Genomic DNA, 23201 nt, shown 5'->3' on the forward strand with positions numbered 1-23201 from the left:
CTGCACATACTGTGATGTGGGGTAGCCACAGATTAGTTTAACGACTTAGTAATAGGCCTAAAGAACACTTAAACTGTGTTGCTAGTCTGTATCGCAATGCTCTAAATACAGCTAAAGATTTTCAATTTTGATTCTGAGCAGAAATTGGATATAAAATTTGCCTAAATACACAGTATGCCATACAGCAACGCATTTATTATATAAAAAGTCAAAATAAAACAAAACAAAAAACAACCTAATTCAAGGGCATCTTTGGGGCTGGAAGATGCCATATCAGAACATGACTTTATGTTCATCCTAAACCCCAGAAATATACAAGATATGAGCCTATCACAAATACCACATCCAGCTTGAACAAACCAGCCAGCAACACTTTCAAGCTTTACTGAAAATAAGGCAGAATGAATGGTAAGTTAAAAGGTACTGAAACCTGGCATAATGTTGGTATCATGAACTATATCCATGACATCAGTGTAAAAGTAAAACAAAGTTTTTCTGTAACTTCTAATATCGTCAGGTAGGTAATCTGTTCATTTTTGAGAACACATGACCACTTTCCATCACTTGTTCCTCTTAAGTTTTTCCTTTCCATAGCCTTTTCTTATCTCCTTTGCATTTAAATTCTCTTTTTACTGTCTCCCTCTTTTTCCCTGTCCTACTAATATCTTGAGCCTGCCAGCAGTATTCCTATGTATTTCAGTGTTGCTGGCAGCATTTGCAATTAGGAAAATGCTGACCCTTGGCTGAAGGAGAATGTTTCTCAATGTTTTGTAAATTTTAAATTAACCTTGGTTAAAAAAAAAAAAAAAAGTTTCAATGTTATCACCTAAATGAAGTGTAATACATCTAAACAAGAGAACATGGAACGCAATGTACCTTGAGAGCTACAAAATCATATGGATGAAAGCCAATACAGGCTTCATGAATTTGGGACATCATTCGAGCTGTTTTCTCCCAGAATCCAAGCAGTGTTCTCTGCAAAAAAAGAAAAGGTGACACTACAGTTCTCCTTCACCTCCATGATTTTTTAAGTGCTATATTTCCTTACTAGTTTAGTAGATGAACAGTTGCCAAGTAAGAAGCAGCAGGAACTAAATTCAATTTTCCAAGTTTTCGGAACCATAAAGCACTGCAAATAGTGATTGTGCATAAGAATTGGCATCTTTGTCTGCAGGTGTGGGTGTTATCGGTATAAATAGCACAGGAATGCACACTGGAGCCACCTAGAGAGTAACTGCAGCTAAGAGAATGAAAACTTAGGGATTAGAACATCTGAGATATCAAAAAGAGAAATGTTAAAAGCACAAAAATACCAGTCTCTGTTAAAGGAGGGACACATGTGTAATCTTTATATTAATGGGAATATATAAAACTTTTTAATTGGAGAAAAATTACATTTACCACTAAAAATTACATTCACTAAATCTGGCCTTTCATCTAGAGATCAAGAGAGATTTGCCAAAAAATGTGTTCTCAAGCTAACTCAAGTAATTGGAAATTTTCCTCGCTGCTTCAGGGTTCCTGATTAAAGTGAGGGGGATGAATGGAGAGAATAAAGGAGAATTGAACTCATAGCTGTTGTCTTTCAGGCAAGATGCTAAACAGATATCACACACAGTTATTTTCAAGTGCATCCTTTCTCCATTCCTGAATCCCACAGTACTGAACTGAAATAGGCAGACTCCCTAAAAGCAGGAGTTAATGTCCATTTCCTGTAATTTATTACTCTTTTCTTATGTAAGTACAGTTTATTCAATTTTTTCCATTTAAAAATATATGTAAAAATCAATAACTGCTTATTAATATCTAACTTATTCATTGTGTGTTATTTATATGTGATTTGTGGTAATATAAGCACAAGTGAGACTTCTGAGGTTAAAGTGATACAGGATGGCAACTTGGCAGAATGAAAAGAACATAGAACTTAGAATTAGAAAACTTTGGTTTCTAAGCCCAACACTGCTATTCAAAGGAATCTAATCACACATAGTTTTTTGCACCCTCTAGACAACTTTTAAAAAGGAATCTCACCACTCATCTTTACTGCAAGGACATGCTGACCATGGAGGTGGGTACCTGGTAGGTAGTGAGCGAATGAGATAGCATATTGCAGCGACTAGCTCCAAGTAAATCCACTTTCTGACAAACATCCATCTTTAACTTGTCAAAAGAAGCTTTGCTATTTCTCACTTGCATCTGTACCTGCAATAAAATGCTAATTTTTATTACAGATATATAGTATAAATATAGTACAAGGTTCATAATAGTTTCAGAAATAAATTATAATAAAGACTAATTCCTTTTCCCTGTATCATTAATATTTCATGAGTAATGATGAAGATTTTGGCTACTGTTAGTAATTGTAGGAGATTCTTTCCAGAAGATATCTTTATGCTGAGAAAGTATGAGATAATAGATGGAAAGCAAATCGTTTTTAAAAAACTATTCCAAATAAAAAGAAACATTTAAAACTATTCATAGATAGCACTTAGCTAAGAGCAGAAGAATAAATGGAAAGGGGACCTCGTTAAAGCACTGAGAAATATTAATAATATTTCTGAATCATGCAGATATTTATAAATTCCAGTAGAGGCCTATTGTATTTCTTGAATAAATGGTGAGTCATGCCATCAGGTAGTGTGAATACTCAACTTTTTAATATATTCATTCAACAAATGTACCTATTATATGCAAGGCATTGTTCTAGGCTCTGAGATACTGTGGTGAACAAAACAATGTTCTTCCCCACCATCCTTGGGTAGGGAGGCACACGAAAAAAAGAAGTAAATAAATATATAGTTGCAAAAGTAGCAAATAAGTAAACAGAAATGAATGACTGATGACATGAAAGTCCCTGGTGAGATCGTGCATGATGTTTGAACTGGGACAGAAAGATGATGAGCAGACTATGCTAAGACCCTGGGGAGAGCATTTCAGAACTAGGGACAAGCAAGGACAAAGGTTCTGAGAGTGGTAGGGGGTGAAGACCTTATCATGTTAGAAGAACAAGCAGCAAGGAGGTAGAGCACATTCTTCCTGGAGTGTAGGAAGCAAGTACAACATGTGGTTGTGGAGGGACCAGAGATCAGGCCATGCAGGGTTTTTAGGGTCCAGATAGGGACTTGGATTGTATTTGATGTGGTTTGACTGTGTCCCTGCAAAGATCTCATCTTGAATTCCCACATGTTATGGGAGGGACCCAGTGAGAGATAATTGAATCATGGGGGCAGGTCTTTCCCATGTTGTTCTTGTGATAGTAAGTCTCACAAGATCTGATAGTTTTAAAAGGGGGAGTTTCCCTGTACAAGCTCTTTTTGCCTGCCACCATCCATGTAAGACGTGACTTGCTCTTCCTTGCCTTCTACCATGATTGTGAGGCCTCCCCAGCCACATGGAACTGTAAGTCCATTAAATATCTTTCCAGTCTCAGGTATGTCTTTATCAGCAGCATGAAAATAGACTAATACATTATTCTTCTTTTAAAAATTGAGGTGAAAGTTGCATAACATACAATTAGCAATTTTAAAGTGTTCAATTAAGTGGCATTTAGCGCATTCACAATGTTGTTCAATCACTCCCTTGGACTGTATTCTGTCAAAGGATGTAAAAGGGATGGAATACGAGGTTGTTGTGGCCTAAGGCCATGTATTCACCTACTTCATAGGGCTGTTGTGTGTAATCAATGAGGCAAACCACTTAACATCTGGCCCAGAGTCATGGCTCCATCAGAATTAAATATTATTATTTTTATTATGGGGTCTCTATTTATGAAATGAATGGTAAAATGAATTTTGTTATTTATGTATCATACAATGAGGGGTTATAATTTATAATAAGGAGTTTATTTAGCAAAAACATATGAAGTCTCTGGCCAAACTTTGTATTGTGACAGAATAAAAATTTAGATAACCTTCATATTTTCTTATAATTAATAATCATTTTACATGAGTTTTTACTTAAATTACTTTTGTCCCTCTGTAATAAACTATTTTCTTCCTGCAACGAATCTCAAAAGTTCAAGCAAGCACATTTAAGAGGTAATTTAGATCTATCATGAAACAGATTTAAAAAATTAATAAAAAAGGTAGACGGTGTGAAGATGCCACTCCAGGAGTAAAAATAAAAGTGTGATAAACTTTTGTACTTCAACTACAGTCTCCAAGCAACCAAGAATGTATAATGAAACATATATTTCTCAACAAACACCTGAAATTTTATTATCTTAATTATTCTGTGGCAGTTCCATATTTCATACACCAAGAAAAGGAAAAGGATACATTTTCATACTTTTCTAAACTTTTCCATTTGCTTTAAGGTGTCTGGGTCCAGCTCTTGGGATACATCTTTCATCCACAGCAGAGCTCCTCTGTATTCTGTGCGCGCCTGCTCCATCCGATTAATTGTCATCAAGGTATCAGATACCGCCCTTTGGCTGAATGTTGCTACTTCTTGCTTCAGACGAGACAGAGGAGTACACAGGGCCAATCTAATGGCAAAGAGGTAAAAATCAGAGGGTTGAACACATCATAAGTAAAACAAAACAAAGTTTAAACCAATGACAAAGCATATTTGCTAACAAGATGAATCTACAAGTAAAAATTTATTAAGTTCCCTAAGGAGATTTTGAAAGCAAATAAGGATCATATAGCCAACTCTGAATTATCAATAAATATGTGTTGGCCGGGAGCGGTGGCTCACGCCTGTAATCCCAACACTCTGGGAGGCCAAGGCGGGCAGATCACCTGAGGTCAGGAGTTTGCGACCAGCCTGGCCAACATGGCGAAACCCTGTCTCTACTAAATGCAAAAGATTAGCCGGGAATGGTGGGCGGGTGCCTGTAATCCCAGCTACTCGGGAGGCTGAGGCAGGAGAATCACTTGAACCCGGGAAGTGGAGGTTGCAGCAAGCCGAGATGGCACCACTGCACTCCAGCCTGGGCAACAGAGTGAAACTCCACCTCAAAAAAAAAAAAAAAAAAGTGTCTAAACCTCCCCCAGTATTACTTTAGGAAATAAGTCATTTTGCACTACTCTGGATGTTATTCCATGTATAAATAACCTGAGAAGTAAATGTGCCATTTAGAAAACAGTTCTGAGAGGAACAAAGAACCTGCATTCATAAAGCATAATCCAATTAACAGAAAGCCTTTCATTTGACAAGTTCAGGGAAAACCTGGGTTTGGAAGAGTAGATGAGATGCTAGGAGAACTAATGAGTATGGAGTTCTTAGCAGCTGAGGATGAGGACAAGATAACAAGTATTTAAGAAACACAAATTAAATCCAATTCCTCCTTTTTGCTTAGTGGCCATTGGAGGGCCCTGTACTTAGTACCTCCATGTCACTTCCTTCAAGATAGACTTCTGCACTGACGTGATGTTTCAGAATAAAGCTATATAAATTGGATACCATCATTATAGGTCTGATAAGGACTGTTTTATTCTTCTTAAATGCTAAAGATTTGGGCTCGGTTTAGTAATTATAGGAGATGCTTTGCAGTAGGTATCATTATATTAGAAACTGAAATAATAACTGGAAACTATGTAATTAAGAAGAAAAAAATTTTCTAATTAAAAAGTACCACTGTATTTATAGTATGGTATCAAAAAGTGAAATTGGAAATACACATTTTTAAGATGTTAGTCATTCTGTGACTGTTACATTAAACCAGTTGAGAAATATAACTGACACTTGTCTGATTTTAGGGGAAATAAAAGAACATCAATCATTAAATAATTATTTTGAATACAAAATTAGTAATTAAGAATTAGGTATCAAAACATATAACTGTGGTATATTTCTCTTTAACCCTTTATTAGAATGAACAGTGACCTTTACAAATATGCAAATTTAAGTACATATGTCAAAACTGTCAGATTGACTACAGATTCAAGATAATGAACCACCATGGTAAACCTTTGCTTGGCTGAAGAACAAAGTGCCTTGCCAGTGGCGTCCATCATTTTGCCAGCTTGAGTTGCATCCCGTTCCGCTTGAAACTTTAAAAAGAGCCCTAGCTCATTTTCTTCCTCTGATATAACTAGGAAAAAAATTACAGTGTAGTTAATTGTTTCCTTTCATCATTTGTTTAAAACATATACACAACTACAATTCTCACAGCAATAACTTTCTATACAAGATTTACTTGGGGGAAGAAGAAGAGAGACTTATTTTTTAAATGCAATTCCTGGGCTCCATTTCCAGAGACTCTACTTTCCATAGGTCTAGGGAATCTGGCTTCTTATCAGCACTCCAGATGGTTTCGACACAGTGAATCCATGGACCTCGCTTTGAGAAGGACTGATTTTTAGTGACAAAAATCTCTCAAAACTACAAAACAAAGCCATAAATGATGCATTTTCAAATGTGCAGAGATGTATTTTAGGATAATTGCCTCTTACAAAGTGTTTCCTATTTAAACTTGTTAATTCATTCTTGACTCCATCCTGGCTTCAGTTTCCTATGATTGGTATCCCAGACCCACAGATGTCCACAGTTCTGCTCCAGCAACCCTAAAAACTGTCATCTAGTGCACTGCTGCTCAAAGTGTGGGCCATGTACCAGTATTGGTCCAGAATCCTCTGTTACCAAGCTGTGACAAGCAAAGAAGGAAGGAAACTGAGAATAACTGTGTAGAGACTTTAAGCATTTTACATTTGTCAAATCTAATAAAGTGAGCTTATAATACATTTTTCACGCATTTTATTTCATTTTTCTAAAAGTTATTTTTTTAAAAGATGGGATCTTGCTCTGATGCCCAGCCTGGAGTGCAGTGGCTTGATCATAGCTCACTGCAACCTCGAATTCCTGGGCTCAAGTGATCCTCCTGCCTCAGCCTCCTGAGTAGCTTAGACTACAGGCATGAGTGCTTGGCTAATTTTTAAAAAATTATTTTAGAGGCAGGGTCTCACTATGTTGCCCAGGCTGGTCTCAAACTTCTAGCCTCAAGCCGTCTTCCCACCTTGGCCTCCCAAAGCACTGGAATTACAGGCACGAGTCACAGTGCTCAGCTAAAAATTCATTTTAACTGAATTTTACAAAGGTATCAGTTTACAACAGATTGAAAGTAAACCATGCAACAAAAAAAAAGTCCTTCACCACAATTTAAGAAATATTGATCTAGTGTAAGCTGATCCTGTAACCACAGTAAGACTAATAAGGGGAGAAAACCCACTGCGCTCCAATTATAAGCTTAAAGTACATAAACAACAACAAATGTCATGCCTAATTTCATCCTACTTCATAGAAAATTTAAAACTGAAAGGTAAATGCCTGGCTATTTGTGGGGCAGCAACAGAACTCAGGCCTCCTCATGCTGCCTCCCCACTCCCCCTGTCCCCGCCGCCATGCCTGTAAGAGTGACCCAAGGAGAGCACAATGGTGTAATGAGGAAGGTGTCTACACAGTCTGTAGTCTCATCTCTAATAAAACCATGAACAACCGACCTGATACAGAGCAGATGCGGTTTGGGGAGTCACGCTAATTTAATGCTGATGTACAGTTTACACATTTCCTTTGAATCAGAACGTCATAAAATATACCTCAATGAAAATTACTAGGGCTGGGCACAGTGGCTCACACCTGTAATCCCAGCACTTTGGGAGGCCGAGGCGCGTGGATCACGAGGTCAGGAGATCGAGACCATCCTGGCTAACACGGTGAAACCCCGTCTCTATTAAAAATCCAAAAAATTAGCCAGGCATGGTGGCAGGCGCCTGTAGCCCCAGCTACTCGAGAGGCTGAGGCAGGAGAATGGCATGAACCCGGGAGGTGGAGCTTGCAGTGAGCATAGATCATGCCACTACACTCCAGCCTGGGTGACAGAGCGAGACTCCACCTCAAAAACAAAACAAAACAAAAAACCTACTAGAAAATATTCATTTGGGTATAGTGGTTCAGAAAGCACTTTGAATACTTGGAATACTTCATTATCAACTATCAACTGAACATAAATGATCACTGAAGCTTACCTTTATCATTGCAGAAAGGGCAGTCAGTGAGGCTGAATCTTTGCTGCTTCTATGTTGAGACCTGCCTGCCAAAATCTACAGAGACCCCTCCCTGACGTGTTCTCCCCTCAGTCAAGAGATTCCCATAAATTTATGGTGCTGGACTAACCTACTGCATTTGTCTGATGTTACTCCCAACAGATGTATTAATACAAATGTCTTCAAGAAATCACGTATTTATACACAATCTTGAAGCGAAAATACACAATTAAATCTATATATGTATATCTCTTCCTTATCCTGAAATGCTCTACCAGAGTGCTAAAAGATCCAGTGATTTCAGGGTATATAAACTTGCTGATTTTCTTCACATTTTCATTTCTAAGACAGGACTCACTTGGTCCAGTGATTGTGATGGCCTTTTACTGCTTGGTAAAATATATAAGGTCATTAGTAATCTGACCCCAAATTTCCTTTGTTCCTTTATCCTCCCATTAGTTTCAATGACAAACTCTTCTGTCCATGCAGGCTGTTCTCATTCTTTAAGCTCTTTAAACTCCAAGTCTCTTCTCTACATGTTCAACTTCTATAAATCCTTTAAGTTTTACCTCAATTCCTGTCTATGGAGTTGTCTTTACCAATTACTCTAATCCATGGTTATTTTTCACTCCTAGGAATTCAGTTATGTCTATATCATTATTCTGAACTCAATTACATACTACTTATATTGTCTCTCTTTTTGTTACAAAAGTTGTTTCTCCAACTATTTCCTTGGGAAAAGCACATGGCAGGTAGTCAAAAAAATACTTGAATAATCATGCTTTATTGGATTTCTTTCTTTAATGGGACAATATATAAGATCTGATTATAAAGTGATCAGATTAATTTACGTAGCTACATGAGAAAAATTATTGATTCATTGAAATCAAATATTTATCAAGTACTGACTACATGCTAGATCATTGTTTCTAGACTGTAGACACAGAAATATAACAGAAAAATTCTGTCCTGGCCGGGTGCAGTGACTCACGCCTGTAATCCCAGCACTTTGGGAGGCCAAGGCGGGTGGATCACAAGGATAGGAGTTCAAGACCAACCTGGCTAAGATGGTGAAACCCCATCTCTACTAAAAACACAAAAATTAGCCGGGCATGCTGGTGAGCGCCTATAATCCCAGCTACTTGGGAGGCTGAGGCAGAGCACTGCTTGAACCCAGGAGGCAGAGGTTGCAGTGAGCTGAGATTGCGCCACTGAACTCCAGCCTGGGCGACAGAGTGAGAGTCCGCCTCAAAAAAAAAAAAAAAAAGTCTGCCCTTAGGGAGGGCATATTCTAGTGGTGGGAAGAAAAACAATGGACAAAATACATAGAATGTTGAATATTGTTAACTGGACAGGGAGTTTTGAGAGAAAAGAGTATTGCATTGCATTGCATTGTATTGTACTGTATTTTTTGTACCCTCTGAGGGCAGAGAGTATTGCATTTTAGGTATGCAGTTCAGGGAGGGCCTCATTTAAAAAGATGACATTTGACCAAATACACAAAGGAAGTTAGGGATTCCACTATGCAGATATGCCTACTATGTAAGGTATTAATATGGCTAAAGGGGAGAAAGTTTTAGGAGGTGTGATTAGAGAGGTCGCCATGTCCAGCAGGCCCATGGTAATTAAAAAAGGAGAAGTGATCCAAAGATTGAGTTTTAACCCAAACAGGTCCAGGAGAGAAGAGAATCAGCAAAGGCAGGATGCCAAGAAAGAGTGACCAGGAGGAGGAAAATCCGGAAAGCCAAGTGAAGAAAGTGTATCAAGGAATAGGAAATAATCAACTGTGTTAAATAATGTGATAAGCCAGATTTAGATAGGAGTTGGTTAATCACGACCTTGACAAGAGAAATTTGGTGGAGTGATGCGGATGAAAACTTGACTGGAGTGAGTACAAGAGAAAGTGGAAGGAAAGGAACAGAGACCATGCATACAGACAATTACATCATGTTTTTCTGTAAACAGCAGCAGAGGAATTAAATTTAATTGCAAGGGCAAGTGGGAGTCAAGAAAGAGAGGTTTAAGGCCGGGCGCGGTGGCTCAAGCCTGTAATCCCAGCACTTTGGGAGGCCGAGGCGGGCGGAGCACAAGGTCAGGAGATCGAGACCACAGTGAAACCCCGTCTCTACTAAAAATACAAAAAAAATTAGCCGGGCGCGGTGGCGGGCGCCTGTAGTCCCAGCTACTCAGGAGGCTGAGGCAGGAGAATGGCGGGAACCCAGGAGGCGGAGCTTGCAGTGAGCCGAGATCGCGCCACCGCACTCCAGCCTGGGCAACAGCGTGAGACTCCGTCTCAAAAAAAAAAAAAAAAAAGAAAGAGAGGTTTAAGTGATGGAAACAAATCCATTTCAGATGCTGGGCAGGCCCAGGCATGGTGACTCACACCTGTAATCCCAGCACTTTGGGAGGTTGAGGCAGGAGGATCACTTGAGACCAGGAATTTGAAACCAGTCTGGGCAGCATAGTGAGATCCTGTGTCTACCAAAAAGTACAAAAATTAGCCAGGTATCCCAGCTACTTGGTAGGCTGAGGCGGGAGGATCACTTGAGCCCAGGTGGTGGAGACTGTAGTGAGCTGTGATCGCACCGCTGCACTCCAGCCTGGGTGATAGAGAAAGACCCTGTCTCAAAGAAAAAAAAGAATATCAGCAAAACATAAATCTGGGTTAGAGGATTTGATTAACTGAGGAGAAAAGAGAGAATACTGGGGCGCCTTTGAGAACAGGTCACTGTAAATATTCATATTCTGCCATAAGATGCTATTCACAAAATTGTTCTACTATTACATTAAATCTTTCATTTTAAAAAATGCTAATATTTATTTTAAATGGGAATTATCAGATAGATATCTAGGATTTCATACCATTGAGTCTTAGCTGGTATTTCTCGACTATCTTCAGAAGTTCAGTGCATGTCTCTTGAACGGAGTGAAAAACCTTGAGATATAAATTTTATTAGGACAATTTAAAGAACTATAAACAAACATATGTTATAAGCACTCCAAAAGCAAAACATTTTCTTATAAGTATTATGTCTGTTTTAAAAACATTATGTCTATTTTCCTTGGCTATGACGTGTGCTTTAGTTTTGGTTTTACTTCCTATGTAGAAAGCACATTCCCCCATGAGAGCTGGAAAAAATGATAATAAATATATGGGAGCAAACAAAAAATTAAAAGTGACGAATTTGTCCTCATCTCAGCTCCAAACAATCTAAATAACAAAAACATAAATCTAATATAAACTGCATCAAATATTGCCAACCACAGATGAACAGAGTGTAGATAAACTTACAAAGTGTTAACTCCGAGTCTGGCTTTTCTTCCATACTGGTCTAAGCAAAACAGATTAGTGAATTTACTATAAAAATTAAATAATGTATTATAACATCAAAAATAAATTATTTTTAGATTTTTTTAAAGAATTTTCTATAGATATTCTTTCATTACTACTGCTGCTAATTGCTAACAGAAAAGGAAATATCCAGTAGACTCTCGTTTCAAAATTAAGCACATGAAAATTTGAGATGAGGCCACACTATATACATGACATAAATCTTCAACGAATTAATACATGTAGGTGTTCCCAGATAAACAAGCCAGCGTAAGTTTTAGAGTATAGCTACAATGAGGATTTTTTGTTTTTTTTTTTTTGAGGTGGAGTCTCACTCTGTCGCCCAGGCTGGAGTTCAGTGGTGCAATCTCGGCTCACTGCAACCTCTGCCACCTGGGTTCAAGCAATTCTTCTGCCTCAGCCTCCTCAGTAGCTGGGATTACAGGTGCCTGTTACCATGCCCGGCTAATTTTTGTATTTTTAGTAGAGACAGGGTTTCACCATCTTGGCCAGGCTGGTCTTGAACTCCTGACCTCAGGTGATCCACCTGCCTCAGCCTCCCAAAGTGCTGGGAATAGATTTTTTTTTTTTTTTTAATAGCAAGGCCTGTCTGTTCAGAATCTACACTAAAGAATTTTTTTTTTTTTTTTTTTTGAGACGGAGTCTCGCTGTGTCTCCCAGGCTGGAGTGCAGTGGCGCGATCTCCGCTCACTGCAAGCTCCATCGCCTCCCGGGTTCACACCATTCTCCTGCCTCAGCCTCCTGAGAAGCTGAGACTACAGGTGCCCACCACCATGCCCGGCTAATTTTTTTGTATTTTTAGTAGAGATGGGGTTTCACCGTGTTCGCCAGGATGGTTTCGATCTCCTGACCTCGTGATCCGCCCGCCTAGGCCTCCCAAAGTGCTGGGATTACAGGCGTGAGCCACCGCACCCAGCTACACTAAAGAATTTTTATGTGACTTAGTTCAAAAAGATCTTGGTACTGGTATATAATACTAAGCCCTAACCCTTTGATTTTTCAGATGCCTAATATCATCAAGAAGCCTGAACATTCTATCTCTGGAGCAGTTTTTATTATTATTTTGATGTTTGATCAAGCCTAAAGAAGGTAGATAATAAACACGAAAATCGTAAAAGGAGGAGCAGGCATCGATTTTCCTTATGACTTTAGACATGTTTGAAGTGCATTTGGTATCTGGATTTGGCAATTGTAAAATCTGTTTTAAATGCATATGGAAGAAGATTAGAAAATAATACAAAAGACTGGGCACGGTATCTCACGGCTCCTGCCTGTAATCCCAGCACTTTGGGAGGGAGGCCGAGGTGGGTGGATCGCCTAAGTTCGAGAGTTAAGAGACCAGCCTGCCCAGCATGGTGAAACCCTGTATCTACTAAAAATACAAAAATTAGCCAGCCATGGTGGCAGGCTCCTGTAATCCCAGCTCTTTGGGAAGCTGAGGCAAGAGAATTGCTTGAACAACCCTGGAGGCGGAGGTTGCTGTGAGCTGAGATCATGCCACCGCACTCCAGCCTGGGCAACAGAGCAAGAGTCCATCTCAAAAAAAAAAAAAAGAATACAGAAAAGATAGTTCTACTAAGATGACGTGATTATGCTTGATATTTTTTCCATAGGTTTACGCACTATTTTTATTTTTATAATAAAACTGTTTCTCATTTTTAAAAATACAAATGTGGGAGAAAGTTCTTGGTTGATTCCAAATACTTACCTAATGGCCAGATTTACACTGAATATAAAACATGTCACCCACAGATGACCTAACAATGTAAAACAATACCAAAACCTCATACATTCCCACTTCTATGGGAATATATCTGGAACAAGTTCTTGTTGCGTTAAAACATACAACACCAATAATAATAAAGTCTTCATTTTTACACATTTGTCACTGAATCCTAGGAATACTTTTCAATACAAATAGTAAAATCTTGTCAAATTTTTTATCTATTTCCGTATTTGTTTTGGCAGTAAGTTTACTTTTTGCAGAATGAAAATACTTGATCAAGACCAGTTTAATTAGACCCATATTTTTAAGAATCCCACCATAATGATTATATTCCAAGTATAACACAATCCCTGCTTAGAAATATTTGTAAGAGTTAGCTTAAATTAGTGTGTGTATATGTATGTGTGTGTGTGTGTGTGTGTGTGTATATATATATATGTTGAGTTAGTAAATCTGCATTTAAAAATTCAGACATTTGAGCTGGGCATGGTGGCTCACACCTGTAATCCCAGCACTTTGGGAGGCTGAGACAGGTGGATCACCTGAGGTCGGGAGTTTGAGACCAGCCTGACCAACATGGAGTAATCCTGTCTCTACTAAAAATACAAAATTAGCTGGGAATGGTGGTACAGGCCTGTAATCCCAGCTACTCGGGAGGGTGAGGCAGGAGAATCGCTTGAACCCAGGAGGCGGAGGTTGTGGTGAGCCGAGATTGCGCCATTGTGCTCCAGCCTGGGCAACCACAGTGAAACTCCGTCCAAAAAAAAAAAAAAGAAAATCAGACTTTTTTATTCATTTATATTATACTCTTCTCTAATTAGCCTACTTATTTAAACCATTTATTGCTTTAAAATTGTTTCACGGCAATTATTTAAAATAAAAAACAGTCAAAAAAGGCATTAGGAAATATTTCAATAACTCTATCTCTTAATAAAATAGAAACAATAACTATTATATTCATTCGCTGTTTGATTTTAATTATTTCAATGAGGTATAAGACTTCATATCAAAGTACTACAAAATAGTATGACTTGATATATAATGAGTACATGGTCTCAATTGGGAATGTAATTAATTCATTAACTTGGCTTAAAAACTGTAATATGTGTGCCAGAGAAACTACTTTATTCATATTTTATCTAAGTTAGTGAATACCAGTTTTGCAAATTTTCAGTTTGTGAGAACTGTGACCTCCTAGTCAGAGCTCTGATTGACAACTGGATACAACTAAATATTCTATTATCCCCATAAGCTCTCCAGTGTGAAAACTTGTTGCAGTCCCCCTTGGAGCCCCAAATAATGGCCGGTTATATGCAATACATAGAATGCTCAAATTTACCTCAAGTTTAGCATCCAGTTCAGCATCAGACGCCACCAAGTGCTCATCCTCTTTTTTTCCTGTTGCTTTGATAAAGACCTGTTTAGTTTTCCAGTATTTCTTTTGCATTCTGCTGACTACTGACTGATTATCTTCTGGTCTGGGTTGCCCAAAGGAATCCATGGAGTGACTACAATGAACAGACTAAAATTAAACTTCTTGTAAAAATTCTCAATAATAGGCCGGGCACGGTGGTTCATGCCTGTAATCCCAGCACTTTGGGAGGTGAATCACAGGGTCAGGAGATCGAGACCATTCTGGCTAAAACGGTGAAACCCTGTCTCTATTAAAAATACAAAAAAAATTAGCCAGGCGTGGTGGCAGGCACCTGTAGTCCCAGCTACTCGGGAGGCTGAGGCAGGAGAATGGCGTGAACCCGGGAGGTGGAGCTTGCAGTGAGCCGAGATCGTGCCACTGCACTCCAGCCTGGGAGACAGGGCAAGACTCCGTCTCAAAAAAAAAAAAAAAAAATCAATAATAAATACGTTTAGCTAGCCAATATTTAATCTGACAAATGGAAAAAAGGTGCTAAATATAATTTTTTTTTAGAGTCAGGGTCTCGTTCCATCGCTCAGGCTCTAATGTAGTGGTGCAATCATAGTTCACGATAACGTGGGCTCAAGCAAGCTCCTGCCTCAGCCTCATGCAGCACTGGGATTACAGGTGTGAACTACCACATCCGGCCCCTACTATTGATGTTCTCAGTCTGACATGATAATGCTTGCTTTATATGGTCTAAATGTATGTTACAATTTCAACTTGCACATGAAACAGGCAAAAGATTATATTTATATTAATTTTAGATGACAAAGGTAATAAAACAAGATTTTGCAGTTATGTCTAGAGAAAATTATATTTTATTTGACTGGTATCTATTTATAGATGTTTATTACTTTCTAAGTTTTGCTTTTGTAATAAAACTGCAAAATAAACTTGTACATACATCTTTACATACTACTATCATTTCCTTAGGAAGATTTCCTATAGTTATAATTGCCATGTCAGACAAACATCCATTTAATATTTTCAGATATGCAGATTCCAACACATACTCTTTAAAAATCACTCAAAGAAATATTTTAATGTCCAATAAATCAACACAAATAAAGTCCTTAGGTATAAGGGAAGATATGTTATAAAAGAAATACAGATGGACATTATAAAATGTAAACATAAAAATTAACATATGCCAGGCGTGGTGGCTCACGCCTGTAATCCCAGCACTTTGGGAGGCCAAGGTGGGTGGATCACGAGGTCAGGAGATCGAGACCATCCTGGCCAACATGGTGAAACCCTGTCTGTACTAAAATACAAAAAATTAGCTGGGCGTGGTGGCACGCACCTGTAATCCCAGCTACTCAGGAGGCTGAGGCAGGAGAATCACTTGAACCCAGGAGGCAGAGGTTGCAGTGAGCCAAGATCGTACCACTGCACTCCAGCCTGGTAACAAAGCAAGACTCCGTCCCAAAAAATAAAATAAAATAAAATAACCTCTAAGAAGTTATTCTTAACAAGGTTAACGTGGCTACATAAGGAAATGCAAATGTGAAAAGTATTTCTTAAGGATATATAAAAAGAATAAATACTAATAACAGTTTGGATCTAAAGCTCAAATTATTCCAACAAACTGTAAGAGTAGGAACAAAAGGGAAATACTAAAGTATGTGACTCACTCGTTATTTCCAAACACATTGATAGATGCTAGTGTATTTTTCATGTTAGTAAAGAAATAGAGGTTCATTTTCTTTTAATTTTAAGTAATTACTAATTAAATAAAAATAGAATGTTTAATCTCCAAATTACTAGGGGTAAAACAAAAGAGCCAGAAAAACTTGGGCAAAAGCAAAAGACTGAGTGGGAAAAACAGGAGTAAGGCATATAACACAAAGTACAAAACAAGAAGATGGAAGAAGAAGAACAATTATATTATTTAGTATGATAGATGCAAACTTCTTTTTAAATACAAAGAATCTCAAATCATAAAAAACAAAAATCGAAATCCAACTATATGCTATTTGAGATCTACTTAAAATAAAATGACATAGAAACATAAAAATAAAGATATGAGTTAAGATATACCAGGTAAATAGAAACAAAATGAAATTAGAATAGCTATATTAGTATCAGACAAAGCAGATTTAAATAAAAAGCATAAAATAGAACAAGGACAAGCTGTAAAGTCCACAAAGTGGCCAATTTTCCAGATACCCTCTGGATTATTATCCTTTGGATATCCTCCTACATTCCTGGGCAGTACATATTAGTCACCATTTAATTGCCAAATCTCTTAATATGTTATCCTGGAAAATTTGTCTGGACATTATTTGGAATAGAGAGGGAATTTAATTTGGGTACCTAGGGAGAACGGATTTGATATAAGCATTATATTGTTCTGACACATCGAGTGTCTTGAGAGAAACTTAGTTTTTCTTTCCCATCCAGTTTCTTTCTTCTTTTGGTTGCTCTCAACTGCTTTCAGTCCTCCTTCTCCTTCCCTCCCCTCCCAATTTTATAAGACTTATCAGCAGTCCAACCATATGACAAACTGTTAATCTCTTCTACTAAACTGACTGCAGGTTTAAGCTCAATTAGGAGAACAAAATACTAGGGAGTATCAGAAGAGAATACCTCTTCCCTGCGTCAACTTCCATGTTGATGTAGTTCAAACAATATACTCCTGTCCTCGGCAACCACTCTCTCAGTATCTCTTTGGAAGAGAAAGAGTAACTTATCTGATTGGACATCAAAAACTCGACTCCTCCATTTCTGGAAACTATCTTGCCTGCAGAGGGCACATGGTCCCTGGCAAAGGGAGCAAGTGACCGGGAGGATAAATCTGCAAAAGGTGGGATTTGCATATTTGTGGTTTTATGACTGAGGGTACTGCTAAATCTGCTTACCACTGGGGGTCGGTTAGGCAGGAAGCCAAGTCTTACTGGCTTAACATAGATAACAGAGTTCAAGGCTGGCAGAACTATCAGATATTTAGGAGAGATTTCATAAAAGGGAGGGAGCCAAAGAGGAGGAAACCCCAAAATTTGTATATAAAATCCTCCCAAGACCTGTGCTAATCACTAAACTAATCATGAGGCAAGGGAGGGAAACCCAAGAATCATGACAGAAAATCAATCACTGAAAAATGAAATAACTAAGTAAAGATTTCAGCACTACCACTACAGAGGAGACAGTTTGGAGTCTGAGTTCAGTCAAGTTAACAGGCTTCTAAAATAAAAATTCTTTTTCAGAAAAGCAAAACAGAATCCGCAATCTCTCAAATGCATCATTCAAAATCCCAAGTATCCAATCAAAAAAATACTAGACATATAAAGAAATAGGAAAATGTGACCTATTCAGCCTTTAAAAAGAAAGAAATCTTGTCATTTGTGACAATATGGATAAACCTGAAAAACAAATACCACATGATCTCAATTACATGTAAAATCTAAAAAAGTTGAACTAATAGAAGTAGAGAGTAGAATGGTAGTTACCAGAGGCTGGGGAGAGGGGTATTGGGAAGATGTTTGTCAAAGGACACAAAATTTCAGTTAGAAGGAGTAAGTTCTATTGTACAACAGAGGGACAATAGTTAATAATGATGTATTACATTCTCGGAGGTCTACTGTACAACATGGGGACTATAGTTCTTAACAATGTATTATATTTTTGGAGGTCTATTGTACAACATGGGGATTATAGTTAATAACAATGTATTATATTCTTGGAGATATCTATGAAGCAGGATTCTTAGTGTTCTTACCAGAAAAAAAAGATGATGTAATACGTATGTTAATTATGTTGATTTAGCCATTCCACAGTGTTTCAAACGTAATGTACATGACAAATATATACCATTTTCTCAATTAAAAATAATTTTTGAATTAAAAATGGTAACAAATTCTTCAGTCTTAAGGAAAATTACACCAGATAATTTGGATTTATAGAAAAGAATGGAATGACCATAATTGGTAAATGTCCTCAGAAATATAAGACTATTGTTTCTTTTTTAATTTCTTCACATTATATAACTTTTACATGCATAGAGGCCAGGTGTGGTGGCTCACACCTGTAATCCCAGCAGTTTGAGAGGCTGAGGTGGGTGGATCGCTTGAGCTTGGGAGTTCAAGGCCAGCATGGGCAACATGGCAAGATACTTTCTCTACAAAAAATACAAAAATTAGCTGGGCGTGGTGGCTGGCACCTGCAGTCCCTGCTGCTCGGGAGGCTGAGGTGGGAGGATCACTTGAGACTGGGAGGTGGAGGTTGCAGGGAGCCAGGACTGTGCCACTGCACTCCAGACTGGGTGAAAGAGGCACATCCAGTCTCAAAAAACAAAAACAAAAAACCCTACCATACACAGACAATAAAATAGCAGCTCAATTATCAATTCTGCCATTTTAAAAAACATCATTGATATGTTTACCCATTCTTTACCACCTCACTCCATCATCATCATCATCATCATCATATGGTTCTTTTCCATAAAATTTACATACACTGACACCTCTAATTTTTAGCTATATACTTTTTTCATTACTTATTTTACTTACAGATTCAGGGTCTCACTCTGTTGCCCTGGTTAGAGTACAGTGGCACAATCATAGCTCACTGCAGTCTCAAACTCCTGGGCTCAAGTAATCCTCCCAACTAAGCTTCTGGAGTAGCTGGGACCACAGGAAACACACCATCATGCCTGGCTAATTTATTTTTATTTTTGTAGTGACAAAGTCCCACTATGTTGCCCAGGCTTATTTATTTTTAATTGACAAGTTAAAATTGTATATATTTATGATGTATAACATAATGTTTTAAAATGTGTATACATTGTAGAATGGCTAATCTCCTTGGTTAAATTTATTCCTAAGTATTTTGATTTTTTTACTAGCTATTGTCAATGGCATTGTTTTATTGATTTCTTCTTCCTTTTTTTTTTTTTTTTTTTTTTTTTGAGATGGAGTCTTGCTCTGTTGCCTAGGCTGGAGTGCAGTGCTGCTGCAGCCTCCACCTCCCAAGTTCAAACAATTCTCCTGCCTCAGTCTCCTGAGTAGCTGGGATTACAGGTGCATGACACCATGCCTGGCTAATTTTTGTATTTTTACTAGAGATGGGGTGTCACCATGTTGGCCAGGATGGTCTCAAACTCTTGACCTCAAGTGATCCTCCCACCTTGGCCTCCCAAAGTGCTGGGATTACAGGCGTGAGGGACTGCACCTGGCCAGATTTATCAGATAGTTTGTTGTTAGTATGTAGAAATGCTACTGATTTTTTTTTTCTTTTTTTGGAGGTGGAGTCTTACTCTGTTACTCAGGCTGGAGTGCAATGGCATGATCATGGCTCACTGTAACCTCAAACTCCTGGGCTCAAGCAATCTTCCCACCTCAGGCTCCCAAGTAGCTAGGACTACAGGTCGTGCCACCACACCTGGCTAATTTTTTTCTTTTTTGTAGAGATGGGCATCTCACTATGTTGTCCAGGCTGGTCTCAAACTCCTGTCCTCCAGTGATCCTCCCACCTCAGCCTCCCAAAGTCCTGGGATTACAGGTATAAACCACCATGTCTGACCACTACTGATTTTTGTGTTAATTTTGTATCCTGCAACTTTACTGAATTTATTACTTGTAATAGTTTTTTGGTGGAGTCTTTAGAGTTTTCTAAATATAAAATCATGTTATCTGCGAACGGACGATTTAACTTCTTCACTGACAATCTGAAAGCCTTTTCTTTCTCTTGCCTAATTATTCTGGCTAGGACTTCCAATACTGTGTTGAATGGAAATGCTGAAAGTGGGCATACTTGTCTTGTTCCTGATTTCAGAAAAAACTTTCAACTTTTCACTGAGCATTATGTTAGCTATGGGCTTGTCATATAAGGCCTTTACTATGTTGAGAGACATTCTTTCTCTACCTAATTTGTTGAGTGTTTCTATCATGAAAGGATGCTGAATTTTGTTGAATGCCTTTTTTGTATCTATTGAGATAATTATAAAGTTTTTGTCCTTTATTCTGTTAATATGGTGTATCACTGCTGATTTGCATATGGTGAATATGCAAATTCACAGGGATAAATCCCACTTGATCATGGTGAATGACCCTTCTAATATGCTGTTGAATTTGGTTTGCTAGTATTTTCTTGAGGATTTCTGCATCTATGTTTATCAAGGATATTGGCCTATAATTTGCTTTTCTTGTACTGTTTTTGTCTGCCTTTGGTATCAGGCCTTTGTAAAATTAGTTCGGAAGATCTCCTTCCTTTTCAATTTTTTGGAAGAGTTTCAGAAGGATTGGTTTTAATTGTCTAAATGTTTAGTAGTATTCAGCAGTGGCATCATCAAGTTTGGGCTTTTCTTTAATGGGAGATTTCTTATTACTGATTCAATCTCCTTACTCATTATTGGTCATTTCAAATTATCAGTTTCTTCATGATTTAGTCTTTTTAAGTTAGTATGTGTCTAGGAATTTACCCATTTCTTTTAGGTTATACAATTTGTTGATTTTTTTTTTTTTTTTTTTTTTTGAGATGGAGTCTCATTTGGATGCCCAGGCTGGAGTGCAGTGGCACAATCTTGGCTTACTGCAATTTCTACCTCTCAGGTTCAAGTAATTCTCCTGCCTCAGTCTCCCAAGTTGCTGGGATTACAGGTGTGTGCCACCAAGCCCAGGTAATTTTTGTATTTTTTATTAGAGATGGGGTTTCACCATGTTGGCAAGGCTGGTCTCGAACTCCTGACCTCAAGTGATACACCCACCTCGGCCTCCCAAAGTGCTGGGATTACAGGCATGAGCCACTGTGCCCAGCCTGGTGTATCATTTTTTATAGTAGTCTATGGTCCTTTGTATTTCTGTGGTAGCAGCTGTAATGTCTCCTCTTTCTGATTTTAAGCATTTTCTCTATTAATCTAACTAAAGTTTTATCAATTTTGTTTCTCTTTTAAAAACCAGCTCTTCTCTTAATCTTTTCTGTTTTTCTAGTCTCTATTTTATTTATTTCTGCTCTGATATTTATGATTCTCTTTCTCCTAACTTTGAGCTTAGTTTGTTCTTCTTTTTCTAGTTCCTTAAGAGGTAACATTAGGTTGTTTATTTAGGGCTTTTCTTCTTTTTTGATACAGGCATTCATTGCTATAAACTTTTTTCAAACTTCTTTTGCAACATCTCAAGTTTTGGGATACTGTATTTCCATTTTTGTTTCAAGATTTTAGTTTTATTTATTTGTCTTGAGATGGAGTTTCACTCTTGTTGCCCAGGCTCTGGAGTACAATGGTATGATCTAGGCTCACTGCAACCTCTCCCTCCCGGGTTCAGGAGATTCTCCTGTCTTAGTCTCCACAGTAGCTGGGATTACAGGCGCCCACCACCACACCTGGCTAATTTTTTGTATTTTTAGTAAGACGGGGTTTCACTGTGTTGGCCAGGCTGGTCTTGATCTCCTGACCACAGGTGACCCACCCACCTCAGCCTCCCAAACTGCTGGGATTACAGGTGTAGCCACTGTTCCCAGCAGTTTTAAGATTTTTAAAATTTCCCTTTAAATTTCTTTTTTGACCCATTTGTTTAAAATTAATTTCCACATATTTGTGAATTTTCAAATGTTATTATTTCGAGTTTCATACCATTGCAATTGAAAAAGCTACCTGATATTACTTCAATCTTATTAATAAATTTTTTAAGACTTATTTTGTGGCCTAAGATATGATCTATTCTGGAGAATGTTCCACGTGTTCCTGAGAAGAATGTGTATTCTGTTAATATTGGATGGAACGTTCTGCATATATCTGTTATGTCCATTTGGTCTAAAATGTAGTCGAATTCCAGTGTTTCCTCACTGAATTTCTGTTTGGATGTCTGTCTATTGTTGACAGTGGGGTATTAAAGTCTCCTATTATTGCATTGCTATCTAGCTCTTCAGATCTATTAATATTTGCTTTATGTATTTAAGAACTCTGATGTTGCATGCACACATATTTGCAATTATTATATCTTCTTGATGAACTGATCCCTTTTCATTATATAATAATTGTCTCATTCTATAGTTTTTTGACAGTGTGTGACAATTTTTGTGTTGCTATAAAGAAAAACCTGAAGCTGGGTAATTTATAAATAAAAGAGGTTTAATTGGCTCATGGTTCTGCAGGCTGTAAAGGAAGTATGGTGCTAGCATCTGTTTCTGATGAGGCCTCAGGGAGCTTTTACTTATGGTGGAAGGGGATTGGGATCCAGTGCATCACATGGTGAGAAAAGGAGTAAGAGAAGAAGGGGGAGGCAGAATACTCCCTTAAACAACCAGATCCCATGAGGACTCACTTATCACCATGGGGAGTACCAAGCCATCCATGAGGGCTCTGCCTCCAAGATCCAAACACCTCCCACCAGGCCCACCTCCAACACTGGAAGTCATATTTCAACATCAGATTGGGAGGGGACAAAATATACAAACCATATTGGTGTACTGCACCTGATATAATTATATCTAACCCCACTCTCTTTTGGTTCCATTTGAATGGAGTATCTTTTTCCATCCTTTCAGTTAATCTAAATGTGTCCTTAAAGGTGAAGTGATTCTCTTCTAGGCAGCATACAGTTCAGTTTTTGTGTGTGTGTGTGTGTGTGTGTGTGTGTGTGTGTGTGTTTAACCTATTCAGCCACTCTGTCTTTTGGTTGAAGAATTTAATCTATTTACATTCAAGGTAATTACTGATAGGTAAGGACTTAGTACTACCATTTTGTTCATTGTTTTCTGGTTGTTTTATAGCTCTTTTGTTCCTTT

At 38.0% G+C, this 23201-nt stretch overlaps 1 protein-coding gene across 8 annotated transcripts in view; it reads right to left on the reverse strand.

Moving 5' to 3' along the window:
• Positions 1–23201, reverse strand: part of ICA1L (islet cell autoantigen 1 like) — a 104044-nt gene that overhangs the window by 46128 nt on the left and 34715 nt on the right. For all 8 annotated transcript variants that reach the window (XM_028830983.2, XM_077957387.1, XM_077957389.1 and 5 more), the window contains 6 exons: positions 14403–14571; positions 10848–10920; positions 5914–6037; positions 4288–4486; positions 2077–2202; positions 877–975 (listed from right to left, as the gene is read on the reverse strand). In XM_028830983.2, the coding sequence (XP_028686816.1) occupies positions 877–975; positions 2077–2202; positions 4288–4486; positions 5914–6037; positions 10848–10920; positions 14403–14564 (783 nt within the window). In that variant the 5' untranslated portion in view covers positions 14565–14571. The remainder of the gene's footprint in view (positions 1–876; positions 976–2076; positions 2203–4287; positions 4487–5913; positions 6038–10847; positions 10921–14402; positions 14572–23201) is intronic.

Source organism: Macaca mulatta, chromosome 12, assembly GCF_049350105.2.
Source record: "Macaca mulatta isolate MMU2019108-1 chromosome 12, T2T-MMU8v2.0, whole genome shotgun sequence".
Lineage (NCBI taxonomy): Eukaryota > Metazoa > Chordata > Mammalia > Primates > Cercopithecidae > Macaca > Macaca mulatta.